General features: G+C 34.3%; 1 protein-coding gene and 1 pseudogene across 1 annotated transcript; both read right to left on the reverse strand.

Moving 5' to 3' along the window:
* Window positions 1-1,273: 1,273 nt before the first annotated feature.
* LOC143532758 (putative carboxylesterase 6) lies at window positions 1,274-2,543 on the reverse strand. The gene has a single exon (XM_077027719.1). The coding sequence runs from the start codon at window positions 2,288-2,290 to the stop codon at window positions 1,298-1,300; it is 993 nt and encodes a 330-aa protein (XP_076883834.1). The 5' UTR covers window positions 2,291-2,543; the 3' UTR covers window positions 1,274-1,297.
* A 14,258-nt stretch (window positions 2,544-16,801) lies between these two features.
* Window positions 16,802-17,459, reverse strand: LOC143532759 (ribulose bisphosphate carboxylase small subunit, chloroplastic 4 pseudogene; annotated as a pseudogene).
* Between the last annotated feature and the right edge of the window lie 389 nt (window positions 17,460-17,848).

The raw sequence follows: 17,848 nt of genomic DNA on the forward strand, positions 1-17,848 counted from the left end.
CGGTTTGTAAACATTTACTTGCGAATGATCTAATAGACTTCGATGCAGATGGCAGGTTCTACTACGTGTTAAGAATGTTAATGCGGTTAGAAAGTTCAAAAATTAAATAATTAATTTATGAAAAAGTGAATGTTTTTATTCAATTATTCATAACAATGATGTATATATATATTAAGTATATGATATATAAAAGTGCAAGAATCATAACAATCTAATATTAGTGGTTGGCAACGAATTTGGCAATCGTCTCAATCAACTTATGGGTCTGTTGTAAGGTGTTTCATGTTTTGGTCCATATCAATGACGATTTTGTTTAAAATAAAGTTGTGTGCAACTCCATTATTGATCAGCAATTCAATCTTTTTGCCAGCTTTCTTCATCTCTTGGTAAAACTCCATTTGTGTATCAATTAATCACAAGGTATTATTAAACTAAAATTGTGATTTTATAAATTTGAAAACTAAGCTGTAAATATGATCAAATTATAGGAACCACCCATCACCCATGTAATTAATTCAGAATTATTTATAAATAAGAATATACATGTGTGTCATGAAGTAATATAGATAATGTAAGAGTTTGTTGGTCATGATATTACACATGTGTCGTGAAATAGCATTAGCTACAAATAATGTTTTGTCTATGTGTATATTTGACCTCTAATTGTTTAATTAATAATTAATGTTTGTCTATGTGTATATTTGACCTCTAATTGTTTAATTAGGGAGTACTGACTTATCCACGTTCATAGCAATAGAGTTGTTATGAATGGACGAAAGGTAGTTTACATTTAGATATCTAACTTTTTTTTAACGAAGACACATATTCATCTAGTTTTTACTTATAAATTACTTCTCCAAAATAATCTATTTTATATAAACTAAGGCTATATGTTATGATCAGGTTATGAAAGGGACAACTTAAGTTAATAAATTGTAATCATTAGTTGGGTAAGGTGATGATAAACGATTAGATAATATATAAATTATAAATTAAAAAAAGAAATTAACCGAAAAAGCCGCCCATGAGCTATATAGCGTTTGTCTCTTTTGCGCCCTTTGTCACCATGTATGTGATGGTGTTCATCGTGAAACTTGCTTAGGTGGCACTTTGGCACTACAGTTTAGTTGAGTCACAACACATAGTCTAACAGATAGCAGGTAATTTAAGCTTTTGTTACAAGAATATTAATAATTTGAAAAGAAGTGATTTATGGTAATTTTATTCATAATAATGATGTATATATAATTATATATGATAGGTAAACTAAAAGTGCAACAATCATGACATATTAATATTAGTGGTTGGCAACAAATTTGGTTATCGCCTCAATCAACTTATGAGTCTGGTGGGAGGTGTTTGGGTCCATTTCAATGGCGATTTTGTTAAGAATAAAGCTGTGTGTAACTCCATTACTAATCAACAGTTCAATCTTCTTCCCAGCTTTCTTCATCCAATCGTAAAACTCGATTTGCCTATCCACCACAAGGTCATCTTCCGCCAAACACAACAGATATGGCGGAAGATCCAGACCTTGTAGTGACTCGCCCATCGGGCATGATATCGGGTGGTCTTTAGTGCTGCCTTCTGGCAACCCCATGTTAAGAAACTTATCCAACATGTCAAGTGTCAACATGGGAGTTTGTGGTTTTTCCAACTCAGACTTGCTTCTTGTGGACCGTGCAAACCCCGGGTGGATGGGGATTGCTCCAACAAGTTTTAGCGGCTGGAGATTATCTCCAGCCGCTTTTCTAGCCACCTGGTGGACTATCATCCCACCAGAGCTGTCTCCAATGAGGAAAACACGGGTGAAGTCCGCCTTACTAGACAACAATGGCTCAAACTTTTTATTACTTGCTAAGTCTTTTAGCCAAAGAAGAGTTGAGTAACCATAGTCAATGGCGGCTGGGAGGTGGTGCTCCGGTGCTAAGGGTAGGTAGGTGCTGACCACTATGGCTTTTGATTCACGGGCAACACGTGTGTAAATATTATAGTACATGAACCAGTCTGCCTGGCTGATGCAAAACCCTCCACCGTGGAAGTGGAGAAGCACGGGCAGCTTTTCAGTTTCGGGTAGCTCGGGCAGGTAGATCCGAACCCGAAGTTTGGATTTGGGATCAATCAACAAGTCATGAGTGGCAACTCCATCAATGAAATGATGGTGTGGTGGGACAGGGTCAGATATGAACTTAAATTGTGGTGGTCCGGTCCATGTACGGTCAACGAAGCCATCGTCGTACACCGTCAGCCAACCGGAAACATGGTCGATGATCTTTCTGTCGGCAACCATTGTGTTTTTTTTTTTTTTTTGTTTAGGAAGTGATGAATGAGATTTGTGTAGGTATGTTGGTTATGTTTGGGGTGTATATATAGGAGTGAAGTGGTGGTTGAGGGTATATAGAGTGTAAAGGGGTGGAAAGTGTAAGGAAAATATATTGATCATATAATGGAGTCAATGGCTGCATTTGAAAGTCTAAAAAGGTTTCACAACTTTATTTAAAGTGTGGAACGGTCTTTATTTATATTTTAGTGTTTTACACGACATGAGACATGCTACCTTCTCGATTATTATTGTTTTATTTAATATATCCCATGTTTTTCTTTGAATTATTAATTTCAGATTTTTTGAATAAATCGGACAATACTTTCATTGTATAACGTTCGATCGATGTAACTGATTTATAGAATTTTGTTTTCATTGTATATATTATGTACTTATATTAGATATTTTACTAGTGGCGCAACACGGTCACGATAGTCATCACCGACAAGAACCCGTCATGATTTTTCATCGGTATATTGGCCGTGGGTGATACTTCTTTTTATCTGACAGAATTTACTTATGGTTCACGACAGAGCTTTATTCGACGCCAAAGCTTGACTCTTTAGCAACAAATAGGTCATCGGTAGTATGTCGATATTCAGCTTTTTTGTTAAATTACTGGTTTTCGATTTCCTATACAAATTATGAAAATGAGTACAGAATTTAAAAACTTAATACAAACTATGAAAATTAATACAAAATGTAGAATTCAAAATTATATTACAAAATTTCAACCATTAGAGCTAGAGACAAAGTTGTATTGAGCTCGGTTTTTGCACATCTCTAGTGGCGGTAGACTCCGAAGTATAATTTCTTTAGAAATCCCGATGTTTTTGTAGTGTGGTATTTGGAGGTTCTGTCTTGGAAGGAAGCTCAATGAGATCGAACCTCTCAGTTTTTTTGTCTCTAGCCTCTTCATACGGGCCATCAAGATTCCTCACAATTAGGGTAGATCTTTGTCTTTTTCATGACAACGATTTTAACTTAACTGAGTAGAAATCCTATCATGCATAATCAGGCATAAGTGAATTTGATGGTTATTGTTAAATTTCTATCACTAGGACCCTCATACGTAAACATAAACATGTTATGAAAGTATTGTACGAAGGGAAGTTTATTTTGGTTCTAAACATACCGAGAAACCTATCACACCCCACTCTGCCCAGACGGGGCTATATTATATGTGTTTTTGGATTGCCAAGAGACACTTGCCCAACCAATAATAATATTTCTCTTTGTTGCTCTACTCACATCCTCTTAGACAATGTGTAGTGAATGGAGCCCCTATGTGGTCGTTATGCGTCATGTGACGCCACGTCACAATTAAAGAATTAATCTTGAATTATTAGTAAAGTTAAAGGTTTATTTTTATAACTTAGTTTTTGAATTGTAGTAGGTTTAGGAAATGTTTTGGCTTGGAGAGGAAGTTTAGTATGTCTATATATAGGGTCTAGGTTATTAGTTTTATTTGAGAGAGATGTGTGAGAGTTGAGAGAAAGTTAAGAGAGAGTCAAGGAGTTTCATCTCCATGTGCGTTTTGATAAGTCTGTGAAGTTCGTTTGTTAAGTTCGTTTGTTTATATGAAAAGAGTCGAGGGTTGCACCCCGATATCTCGTGTTCGTTTGTTTGATAAGTTTGTTTGATTCGATTGTTTGATCCGTCTGGGCCAACAATTGGTATCAGAGCGTAGGCTTGTATCAAGACACTTTGAAGGAAGTTCTAGTGTGGTTTGTTGAAAGACAAGAAAACCAAACAGAAGTAATGGCTGATCTAGAAAAGAGGTTGTTGAATCAATTACGGCTGATTTAATTTCGAGACAAGCACACAACCAAGTTATTGAATCAATTAACCAACAAGCTAGTAGGTAAGTCATCTTTTCGTTGAATTATCAAGAAAGTTCCAAGCACCTTAATTAATTTAGAGAGCCGCCGCCGTAAGAATTCGTTTGTGAAGTTGTCTAATTTTAGGATAAGTGCTATAGGAATTTGTGACTTCCAAAGTAAAGAAAAAGATATTCTTTGTTAGTCTTTGCTGCTCGTGAATTTCACAAAGGAATTAAATGTTTTCTATCTTGCTTTTGCATTATCAATATTGCAAGAATGTTGTTACTAGTTTTGCGATTCTTTATTGTTTTTGTTGATCGTGCCAAGTTGAACTATTAAGAAAAGTTTGTGGTGTTTGGTTAACGATTGGAGAATGACACGATGGTGATTGGAGGACTTCCAGTACTGACGAAATCAAACTACAAAGTATGGTCGACCAAGATGAAGGGGTTTATGAAAGAGTATGGTTTTTGGGATGTCATTGAACCTACAGTCGGTGTAGTTGTAGATGAACGGAAGATGTATACAGCGTTAGGGTTCATATGTCAAACCCTACCGGAAGACATCTTGGTACAAGTTGGCATACTTATGAATGCTAAGGAAGTATGGCGTGCTTTGAAGATTCGATTTCTCGGAATTGATTATGCACGAAAGATAGAAGAGGAAAAAGCAGCTCAAGAAGCCGCTGGGAAAGAAAGATTGGCTGAGATCGCCGGGAAAGAAAGGTTAGATGTGATTGTTCGTTCGGGAAGCTCAGGAGGCTTCAGAAAAAGAAGAAGCTTTGCCAACTGTTTTGAGAAGTGAAGGAAAAGCAAGGTTGAATGAAGAAAAAGAAAGAATTTCTTCTTCTTCAGAAGAAGAAGTAGAAGAGAAGATGGTGAATCTTCAGGTATGTTCTTATGACGTAAACAACCTTAAAGATGGGAAAATTGATAAGATAAGTGAGTAGAAAGGAAGCAAGAAATCTGCTACTGATGATGATGAGATGAATGATATTGTACTGAATGAAAGGAATGATGCAACTAACAGGTCTGCAGATTTAGAAGTGTGTGTGAAAGTCAACAATCAAGCATTTGTTGATGAAAAGTCAAAACTTAATGAAAGGTTAAGAAGAATTGTCAGAATGAAAGGCCCAATAGGGTCTGATAAAGAAAGAAAAAATAACACATATGCAAGTTTTGTTAAGCGAAGAAAGAAAAGAAAAGTTAGAAAGAAATCCGTGGAGAATGAAGTTGTATATGAAATCAACGTGGGAGGTTTGAATGATGAGCGTGAAGAACCTTTAAACAGGTCTGTTACAAACAACTGAAAAGAAAGGTTAAAGATGAACCAATGATTACAATTGAAGAGTTGAGAGTGCTATTGGGAATTCAAGACCTTGGTGGTACAAAAGAGATGAACAATTCAAGATTAAAGGGGTGAATGAAGAATTAATCTTGAATTATTAGTAACGTTAAAGGTTTATTTGTTAATTTATAACTTAGTTATTTGAATTGTAGTAGGTTTAGCCTTTAGGAAAGGTCTTGGCTTGGAGAGGAAGTTTAGTATGTCTATATATAGGGTCTAGATTATTAGTTTTATTTGAGAGAGATGTGTGAGAGTTGAGAGAAAGTTAAGAGAGAGTCAAGGAGTCTCATCTCCATGTACGTTTGATAAGTTCGTGAAGTTCGTTTGTTAAGTTTGTTTGTTTATATGAAAAGAGTCGAGGGTTGTCACCCCAATATCTCGTGTTCATTTGTTTGATAAGTTTGTTTGATTCGATTATTTGATCCGTCTAGGCCAACAACAATAAGGGTTTTATGGCTAAAAATGTGTGTAGTGAATAGAGCCTATTCAAATGATTACCTCATTATTATTTGTTATTATTTATCAAAAAAACAAATGAACAAACCACCAATCACATCACCCCTCCCCCTATGCTCATCGACGCTATCTAGAAAGCGCACCCCCCCCCCCCTCTATAGCGACCATAGCGCCCCGAGGGGCAGTGTTCCTGACACTATGCGGGATCCAAGGGGTGGGACAGCGCCCCACTACGCATGACCTTAATACACCAATTCTTTCACCACTCATCTCCCTCAAGATAAGGGGTATACACCCTTCAACACCATTCCTCTCATTCGCCACCACATCTACACCAGTTTTCCCCCGTCACTCAACACCACCCTTCAACCAAGGGTATATACCATTTTCCTCATTCTTTATCATTCTCCATTTTCTGTTTTTCCTTTTTATTTAGTGCAACTTACATTTATATTTTTTATTAAGAAAATAAAAGTAATACTATTTACAAAACAAAAAAACGCATGAATTTAAAAAGCTTATATTATTTATATTTCTATTTTTTACTTTTAATTATATATTTTTAATATAAATTATATCTAGTTAAAAAATACAAAACAAAAACTACCCTTTAAAAAATATATATTATATTAACCCATGTTCTTCACACCGGAAACTCGTACCCTCCTTCACCACTGGAAAACTCGTACCCTCCTTCACCACCGGAAAACTCGTCGAAAAAAACCCACCATCGCCGGCCTACTTCTTGCTTCCTCTTTATATTAAACCCAACCACCACCGGCCCACTTCTTCCAACAAAAAAAGAGATTCGAAGAGAAGCTCGCGTGGCATAACTAAGCACCCTCACGCAGACCCCGTCACGCGTGACGTGAGGGAGGCCGAGGCGGTGTTTGAAGGTTTATACCGGCTAACCTCATAGCCACTCTCACATTCATGTTTTTGGTAGTTTTTTTGAAAGAAATAATTCTCACACTCTCTCCTCCATATCATACTCTCTTTCATTCACATAACATTTTTTCTCCTTAAAACACGTTCAAAAACATATATTGTGGATGCTCTTATAGTAAGTTGATGAGTTGTTAGGAGATTCATGTATAGTCTTGGGTCGTCTAAATACAAATCCTTTTCCCGTTCTTTTGCCTAGTCATAATTTTACCCATAAAATTCAAAAATCTTAATCGTTCGAAAAACTTTGTCATTTAGCTTATTATGGATGTGATCATTGACAAATTAAGACGTACGAAAATTTCTATTAAGAAAAAACCATGTGTAGATCTGAGAGGGGGTGTGCATTTGGTGAGCCATGTTCTATTAAAAGTTGTTTCATGTAACGTGACCAAACACAAGAAAATGTGTATTAACAACCAACATGTGTTTATACTCTTTTTCACATTTAATATTTTTGGTTTCTTGGCACATAAGACAATAGAGCTACTATGTAGTCGTGTAAAATGGGTCATGAACAATAATGTTATTATTAAATTAATGACTTAGTTTTGCTATTTAAAAAGGCTAGTGGTGCATCTTGTTGCCCGGTTACCTTCTATATCGATATAAACACTACTTTTTAAGGAAATATATAATATTACTGATTTAGTAATCAGTTTAACATAAATTAGATACCTAATTTGCTAAAACCTCAAGCCCTTATACCAACATGTGATACCAACTTGTCAAACATCATCCTAGATACATGAAAACTAGATACTTCAACACATGTATGCATGCGCTCGCGCACACACACATTGTGAAATAGATTTATGAGTAGATTAAATGATGTGTGAGTTGATAGATGAACAAATAGAATAGATAAGTAAAACATATACGTTTAAGCCCAATTTAAAAGATATTTGACCTTGATTAACAATACACAGATGTGAGAATTTCTATTTAAAAGATATTTGACCTTGAATAATTTACATATTCTTCCCACTTTTATATTATTAAGCAACTTATTTATTTGATAAAGATAAGCTTTTATTACATTTTGATAACTTATTTAATTTGGGTATTTTTAACTAACTGAACAACGTTTTTATTTTTCGTGTTCTTTCATTAAGAAAATGATGATGTACAAATTAACAAACAATAAACTGAGAAAAATATACAATTTATTCAAACAACCGAAATAAAAGTAAATGAGCATCCATTGAACACACGCTCAATCGATAAACGGCCTCAAGACTGAGTGTATGATTGCCATATAAACTTTAACTTCCGGATAAATCTCTAATATTTAAAAACTAGTATGAAAGATAATAATTACTGTAAAATTATAAACGTAAAACGCTTAATCAAACTAACGCACGTGCAACCATGTGGTGTTTTTTTTTTCTGGTATCACCTCGGTGATCAGCACTTTTATATAGAGCAATCGGTCAAAATCGTAACCAAAATAAAATGACATGTACTAATTTGTCATAAAGTTGCATTTTGGGTTGAATGAATTATATTATATGAGATAAACACAGTACCAAAATAACAATTTACTTTATCTTGAGATGATCATTAGTCTATTTATAGAAATTGTATATATATTTCTTAGCAAATACAAGGAAAAACATTAAGTCAAGCATGCGAAAGAAGCTACATAGGTTGACTGGAAGTCAACTATATAAATATAAAATTGACTTTTATGTAAAGCTGTAAACCTTTAAAAAAACATTAAATTAAACAGGCTGAGTTGTCTGACGATTAAGTCTTGTTTATTTTCTATTGTAACACACTAACACGGTAACACCAAGTATTATATTGATATTATGTCTTCAACCTTTTATATCTAGCTTCAAAATTTGAACACGCCCAATTACTGAAAGTATCCAAACAATCTCTCAGTAGCTGCATTAAACCAGTGCGTTACGGCCGGAACGTGCCAGTAACTTAGTTGATATTAGTTCAGTTCTTTATACCATCATAAATAATAAAATATCTTGTGACCAAAGTTGAAATTAGAATTTAAAAGTGAAAAAGCATTTGTGAACAATTTGATAATGTCTAAAAATTTTGTAGCAAAAGTTGGGAAGCTAAAAGTTTTGTGCAATTTTTAAAGGTGTAATTTTTGTGTGGCCAAAGTCGAAAAACTAAAAATCTTGTGCCTAAAGTGTAAATGTGTGAAACTTTGATGGAAAAGTTTGAAGGATAAATCATGGTGGTAAAAGTTTAAAAAACAAAATTTTCTTAGTTTAAAAATCTTATATGTCAAAAGTGGAAAGATGCGAAACTTTATGACAGAAATTTGAAAATCATAACAATCAATCAAAACCTTCTTGATAATAATATAGTTTGCTCTACTTATAAACAATTTTTTTTCTTTTAAAAGTCACCAGTCAATAAGAAAGCGCATATCATTAATTTTTTTTATCAATCTGTGTTTCCGAGTTTCGTTAACAAGAGAAAGGTTTCTTTTCCATTTCTTCTTCTTTTTATCTTTTCTTTCTTTTCTTTTCAATTCTTTCCAAAATGGAAAAAAAGATTTTTCCTTACTTTTCTTCTTTATTTCTCTCACTTTCCTTTCCTTTCCTTTCCATCCTTAAATGAATCTTGGGAACACAACTTGATTTTTCTTTCCTTCCAAAAAAACATAGGAACACACCAATTCCTTATTTGATTCATTTCTTTTCCTTTCTTTCGCATAACTAAATCTGAAGTAGGTATCAAAACCTTCTTGTTGCGGTGGTTCAACAACATAAATTTGGTCGGTATCAGTTACATTCATAATAGTAACAATAATAAACTCAAAAAGGTAAACGTATAGCCATACCATGCAGGTTCTATCAACTAATTAAACGTTAGCATCAGACCTAAACCAAAAATTAACTTCATTAACCCCCAAATAATTAACCACCGTAATCTTATATCTTAAAATAATCATTAGTCTACTTTTAGAAATTATGTGTTTATTTCCTAACGAATACAAAGAAAAACATGAAAGTCAAGCTTGTGTAAAAGAACAAGAAAGAAGCGATATACGTTGACTGGAAGTCAACTGTATATATTAAAAAAAATGTTGACTTTTTGGTAAACCTTTGAAAACCATTAAAATAGGGCCAAAAACTAAGACCATCAGTTGCCGTGTAATGCGATCGACGTTTTGGGTGCCATGTAGACGTTTAACGTCTAAAACACCGCCCTGCGGAGGCTTTAAAGGCAACATTATCACTGACCCGTTGACACAATAACGAGAGTAAAGGAGGGGGGGGGGGGATGAAACCACATATCAACCGATCACCATTTTTCTCTTTTATTTTTATATATTTTTTGTGCCTTTATTTCCCTCACCATCATATAGCTAGTTAACTCACAACACACTAGTTGACGGGTGAGCTAGTTACCGATTGGTTTGCGTGACAATGACGTGACGCCTGAAATAGCCTCTTTCAGTTAACACACAACACATGACCTAATCATAATAGGCTTCCACCTTTTAGGCTTTTAAGTTGAGTTTATTTTCTACTGTAAGACCACTCAGTCTTCCCAATTTTATCATTGAGATTGCACTCCAAGTTTTAAATAGTATTATATTTTCTCTCTTCTATATTTAATAAATAAAAACAATAGAAAACATATGTTAGTTTTTAAGCCACCTAAAATTAATTGATTTTCCCGTCTTTCTCTCGTATTAATATTAGATGTTGAATTCTGGTGAAATCTACTTTTTGATTTTTCATCTCTCTCCTATTAAACAATAATGATTGATCTTTGTTAATTTGACATGTAATATTATTACACCATAAGTCATATTCATTATTTTTTTCTTCTTATAATATGTCTTTGACAGATATATGATATATTTTTTGTAAATAGTTTTAGAAAACATTTCTTTAACACGTGCAATACACATATTTCTAACCTAGTTTGTGTATAGGACTATTGGAGAGTTCATATCGGAACCACAAATGTGGCATCTTGGCAATTTTTGTAAAAATATTAAACTTGAATTTAAATTTGACAGAAAAACGAAACACTATCAAACCGATCGTAGATTAGGACGGTTGCAACATTTTCCACTGCAGTTTCGCTCGCTAAATCCAATCCCATATTTGGATTACCCACAAAGGTTTTTGCCACCGCAATTTCAGCACAAAACGCCTTTTATGTCTAAAATCGTAGTCACAACTTGGGTTATTCTAAAAGCATTATTTAGCATTCCCAAATGATATGCTAAGGGTAAGGTTTGACAGCTTGATTCAGCCTAGCTCCATTGGATGCGACACTCGAATTTAAGTATATAGAACACGTTATCAACATGGCCGCCAAAGTATGGCATTTGGTCAACAATCGTAAGTCGAAAACATAAATTCAGCAAACAGTACATTAACGATCAACTCTAGTCCTCAATCTCCAATCAGTAGAGTTGGCCATTTAAACCTAACACAAATACAATAAAATGCCAGGTCCACATGGAATTGGAAACATACAGGACACGTTCTTACGTCTTAATATAGGGACCCCAAGAGGAAAAGGTTTGTGCACAATTGGACAGTCCTTTGTGTGGTGACAGTGGAGGCTAATTAAGCGACCAGTGCCCCTCATTTTGTGTGGTCAAAACTGAGGATGCATAGTACGTTTAGCTGTTAAAAAAAGTACTCATCATGGTAATAAGCTAGAACACCAAGTTTGACATGTAACCCCTTAGGTTGTGTGTTGTGAAATAACTAGCAATAGCTAGTTAACGCGTCACGTTATTGTCACGGAGGCATCGTGACCAATGTTTTAAAAACCGGTTTACTTATACCGGATTTGGTTCAAAAATGGTATAAACGGTTGAACCGAGATGTGCCAGGTGGTTCAACCGACTGAATAATTTATCTTGAAATTCCATATAAATGCAACTTTAATTAAAAAATAACATAAAAAGTACATTAATAAGCATCCCAAATGAACCAAACATTACATGAACAATATCGAGTTAGTAGGATGTTTGCATAGTTAATATGAAATTAATCAATTACAAAATATGTAAAAAAACCAACATTGGATTTGAAAGATACAAAATTGATTGATTAACGAATCGTTGTTTACTGTGTTTACTCATTTCAAATTTATCCGTTAGATTAAAAGTCATTTTAAAAAATAAGGGCCTTAAAAAACATAAAAATCTCTTGGTTTTAAAACCGGTTTAAACCGATATTTTTTTAAAACCGGTGGTACGTGTTCTAGCAAACCGTCCAAATACCGGACTTTAAATTCTGGCCACCTCCCCAAAATCAGGTATAACAGGTTCAACCGGCCGGTATGAACCGGTTTTTAAAACATTGACCGTGACAATAACTTGTCATCCGTTAATTTAAGCATTGTGGGTTAACTTAGTTAAATAATATTTAAAATAAAAGAAAAGGTAATTAATAAATTAATAAAAAGTAAATAAACGTGTGTGTTTTCACATAATTGGTGAATTTGAAGTGGACAACTCTCACCAATTAAAAGAGATGGCGTCGCCATAGGAATGGCCCATAAAAGTTAGAAATGGATGGTGCTGACAGCAACTAGATGGTTGTTGGCTTGGCGTCTTTTTTGGTTGCTCACTTAGCCCATGGCGTCTGATAAATGGCTCCACAACGAGCAACCTTATAGATAATCCTGTTACATGATTACTTTTATTTCTATGATTAGTTTTATTTACATGATATGTTAGTGATGATTAGTGTTTAACATGACTTTCCAAGTGTGAATCTCACTTTTAGTCGGTAGATGTGAATGATACTATTATACTAATCCTCCATCTTTAGTTCACCTTTCAAATTTATAGAATTCTTGGTATTCCTTCTCATTCGCGAGATCCACACCCAAACTGACAGTTTGACACTATATTCTTTGTTGGAGTTTAATTATCGAAAATTCTTTAATTAATATGTGGCTTGTGATACAATAAATGAATCCTGAAGTGTAAGAAAAAATTCATTAAAAAGTGTTAATAAATAATTATCAAGTTTAAATTAATTATTATTATTATTATTATTCTTATTATTATTATTATTTTAAGAGTGAACTGTAGTTTTCGTTCCCGTGGTTTGTCCAAATCTACAGTTTTAGTACAATAGTTCCAAATATACGATTTTCGTCCATGTGGTTTCATTTCACTTGCAATTAAATCCGAATTCACTTATCCCGTTAAGTCTGGTCTTTAAACCCATCATCTTGCCCTTCACGTAAAGGGCAGTTTTGTCCTTTTTCGTAAATACACCCTATCCCCTCATGTGAAGGGGCTAGCGAATTAGGATTGAGGTTTATGTATGGAAAAAATGGACAAAGCTATCCCTCACGTGAGAGGCACGCTGATGGGTTTAACGACCAAACTTAACGTGATTAATGATTTCGGGTTTAATTGCAAGTGAAATGAAACCATAAAGACGAAAATAACTTCGAAACTATTGGACAAAAACCATAGGGACGAAAATCGCAGTTTACTCGTATTTTAAACTTTGGATTAGCAATAAAAATCCTAGTTGTAGTCTATTTGAGAATATGCTTAGTTATATATACCGAGTATATGATAGGGACTGTAATAAAGTTTTGAGTTATTTTCTTAGTTAATAAAATTGAGAGAGTTTATTCCTAAATAATCGTTTACTCAAATACGTTTATATCAATTCATCATTTTGATTATTTTCCGCATCATTATCCACGGTGTTGCTTGCCAAGTTGCCATATGTTAATTCTATGGAATTAAATTTAGTCTTAGTTGGATGATATAAATCATAGCTCAAGTTCGTGTGCTTGGACTTTGAACTAGGGCTGCCATTTTTACTCGAAACCCAACCCGAGAAAATTCGTACTCGAACCCGAACTAACCCGACCCAAGAAACCCGAACCCGAGAAAAGACTAACCCGAACCTGAACCGAAGTAATTTGGGTTGGTTATTGGGTTCGAATTCTAGGATTCGGGTCAACCCGAAAAAACCGAATAAACATTTAGTTTTAAAACCATATATATATTTTAGATGTTATAGGTTATGCCTTAGCCGTTGACGTTATTAAAATTTAGTTCAAATCGATTGTTCTCATTCTACATATTATGAATCGATTTGTTCATTGTTTATTAATGTTCCAATTTATGACTAAAAACAAATATAACTCAACACCCTAATCATGACCTACTGAAGATGATTATGTCGGTCTTGTTTATTATGGTTGAGCTTTGTTAAATTTTACTCTTTTTAGGATGTTTTATCGGTTTATTTGTGTATTGTTATTGGTTTATTTACATTACGAGTAAAGAAAAATATATTACATTTAAATTTAACAATGTAGTTTTTTTTTCGTAGAATACTTGAAACCCGATTAACTCAACCTGAAAAAACCCGAATTGATCGAACCCGAAAAACTGTGAGAGATTTGGGTTGAGTTTCGAGTTTTGGTTTAAAACTTTGAAACCAGAGAATCCGACCCGAAAAACCCAAAACCCAAAAAACTAACCCGAAGAACACCCCACCCCTACTTTGAACATTAGAACTTCCTATTCGTACTTTAACAATTTATGTCATTTTAGTTTAGTTTCTCCAAAATCATGTAAACAAATTTATATGTATCAAGGGCAACTCTTGAGGTGTGAGAGCCGCACCCTCGTCCGAGGCACGATTTTGATAGAGGGCACAAAATTTTTAGACATATATTAATTTTTATAAATATTAATAAATTAGGCAAATGGCTTGTGAATAATGAGAAAAGGAGAATGTAAACAGACATAACAAGAAAAAGAAGCATTACCGGGAATTTTTCCGGTGGATTTTGATGTTGTAGTAGATGAGTTTTGAAGTTGAAGTTGAAATGAAGGGTATGTTTGGCAAAACTAGCTGGTGGCTGGTAGCTGTTAGCTGTAAGTTGGAAGCTGAAGGCTGGAAGCTGGTAGCTGTTAGCTGTAGCTTTTTAAATATTTAGGTGTTTGGCAGACTAGCAGAAGCTTTTAATAAAACTAGCTGAAACATGTTCTGACCTGACTCCTTTCGACTCAAAAGCGTGCTGACACTAATCGAACTAATTTAACTCTTTTAGTATCGACTCATTCTGACACTAATTTGGTCTTACACATGACTCAAGTTCATCTGACTCGACTCCTAATTTGGTCTTACGCATGACTCGAGCTCACCTGGCTCGACTTTTTACCGATCCTAACCGATAATCACGTAGTATGTTAATTTTTTAAAGTTAAAGAAGTATAACAATATCATACTCAAATTAAATAGAATAAAATGCTCGTTTTTATGGTGTAATTTTTTCAAAAAATTATTAACGTGTGAAAAAGTTATGGCTCCTAAAAAAGTCGTGGGGTTGGTTAGTTTTAAATAAGGGTTGAATGTGTAACTATAATATAAATTAACAAAAGTTGATATAAGTTCAAGTACTAAACTTGTAAATTCAAATGTAAAAGCTTGTAACTTTTTCTCAAACGCTACCAATACTAGCGTTTGAAAAATGAGCTTTTTCTACCCGTCTAAAAGCTTGAAGCTACTTCAACAAAACAAAACAAAACTTTTTATTAAATATGAGCTTTTTCATAAAAGCTTAAAGCTTAAAGCTCATAAAAGCTTTTTGCCAAACATACCCGAAGTAGAAGAAAGACGAGTAAAATATTATTTTATTATTACTTTTTTGCTATACATTAATATCTTTTTCAAAATTGACTTTATCTTTTTTTTTTTCTTTCATAAATTATAAAACGTTAAAAGTGTTTGATTATAATGCATAATACATCTTAAAATTATTCGATTTTAATCATTTTAAAATTATTGGGCTAATTTTTTTTCTTCATATGCCATTTGATAAAGTTTAGGTTATTGAGCACAAGCTAAAATTTATTTGATAAAGAATTTAGGTGATCTTTAAGTATAATCGCTTAGGCATTAGCTATTAATGAAATTGATTTAATTACGATTTTTTTAATATTTATTGGTATATTGTTGTTTTTGTTTAAAAATATATTAGTTTATATACGTTGCTTTAGCGCTTACGGGCCTTTCTGTTTAGGCTTGGTCAATGTACATAAATTCTAGGAGATGGCCCCGATATGTAAGTATATGTGTGTTTTGCTACATGTTAAATAACATAGTCGGGAAATTTAAATAATATATAATAGTGATAGGAGATTAAAATAGGAGACGTGAAAAAGAAATGAATAAAGACTTTTACGAATTACCTTTTATAGTTAATAAATTTAATCAATTCGATCAAATCAAAATTCAAAAACTTTATGTTTATGTTTTCTTATTATTATTACTCAATACATTTTTTAATTATGCGTGTGTACGTATTCGTTCGGTAATATATTCCCACATATGACAATATACAATAGGCCCATAACGTTTACAAGCTGGAATGGGCCGAAACTTGTCTTGTAACAATGAAAACGACGTGCAATTTGCTGTGATCCGAATCTATTTTTTACATTACATTTACAATACATGACTTTGGTTACCGACAATGTTGGATAAATCGCTAGTCGGGTAGTGGGGTGGAATGAGGACTAGCGATTAATCAGTGATTAATCAAATAATCAGCATCTAGTCGAGATTTTTACAACCATGCCTACCGATGAATGTTATCCTTTAGTTTCATTTACACCAAGTGAATCTTTATGTTCAACGCATAAAGATTTCCGTTTTTATTTCAGCTGATTCGAATGACCAAATAAATCTTGGCAAACATAATCTATCGCGAAATGGTACACGGGCCTATAAGCCAACACAATCAATGAAAGCGGGCACAAGTCACACGAGAACATTTAAGTATCAATTTAATGGACCATAGCCACATTTGGTGACAAATTAGTGGACTTAGTTTTCGGTATGTTCCAAGACTTGCCGAAATTATTGCACCGAGAAAAAAAATGTAATGAGTTAATTAAAATAACACACACTTGTATAATGTAGGTCATTTATTATAAGACAAAATCAACAAAACGTTACAAATACTGAAATCAATGCCGGAAAACAAAGGGTACAACATGTTTCTTGCTTATTTTTCATATGGCTTGTGTGCGATGAAACTGATACATTGAACTTGACGGACGTTGTCGAATCCAATGATACGGACCCATGCTGTTGGGTACTCCTTCACGCACTCCTCAACCTCCTTCAACACCTGGGCGGAGTCAGTGCACCCAAACATGGGCAACTTCCACATGGTCCAGTATCTGCCGTCATAGTACCCAGGTGACCTGTGGTTCTCACGGTAGACGTACCCGTGTTCCAACTCGAATTCCAAACAAGGAACCCACTTGTTGCGGAGAAGGTAGTCAACTTCTTTCGACAATTGGAGCGGGGTTAGAGGTGGAAGGTATGAAAGAGTCTCGTATTTCTTCTTTCCAATTGGAGGCCACACTTGCATGCATTGCACTCTTCCGCCGTTGCTGGGTAGGGAAGAGAAGTCGTTTTCCGCCTTCTTGGTGGCGGGGAAAGCGGCGGTGGACCTGAGCCCGGTGAACGGGGCCACCATGGTGGCTTGGGTTGGGACGGCTGCGGCGGTCATGGTGGCTGAGGAAAGTGATGCCATTTTAATGTTTGGGTTTGAAACCAAATTGAGTTGCTTTGGTACATTGGTTTGTAGGTATATATAAAGATGTGGGGAGTTAAGGTATTTGCATCCAAGGGTTAAAAATCAATCCATCAAGATATCAAATAAATGGTGATGCAACTTTGGCCGATTAACGATATAATACATGCATGGTGGCCACACAAGAGTGAAGAATCTGGATAGACTCAGATAAACCAAAGTTTTATGGAAGGCCATGCGAATATATGACTCATCCCCATCTCTTATTTATTTATTTGTTCTTGGTTTTATTAAGGGAGGGGATTGGGTTTGTGTAGTAAGTTAAATTCTTGGCTTTTCCTTTTACATAGTTGTTATTTTGAGCAAACGAAAGTTCCTAAAGTATTGAGCATCTGGTACAATGAAAAACATT

This window comes from Bidens hawaiensis, unplaced genomic scaffold, assembly GCF_021521415.1.
Source record: "Bidens hawaiensis isolate Kalapana, Puna unplaced genomic scaffold, B.hawaiensis_p1.1 tig00009541_1, whole genome shotgun sequence".
NCBI lineage: Eukaryota > Viridiplantae > Streptophyta > Magnoliopsida > Asterales > Asteraceae > Bidens > Bidens hawaiensis.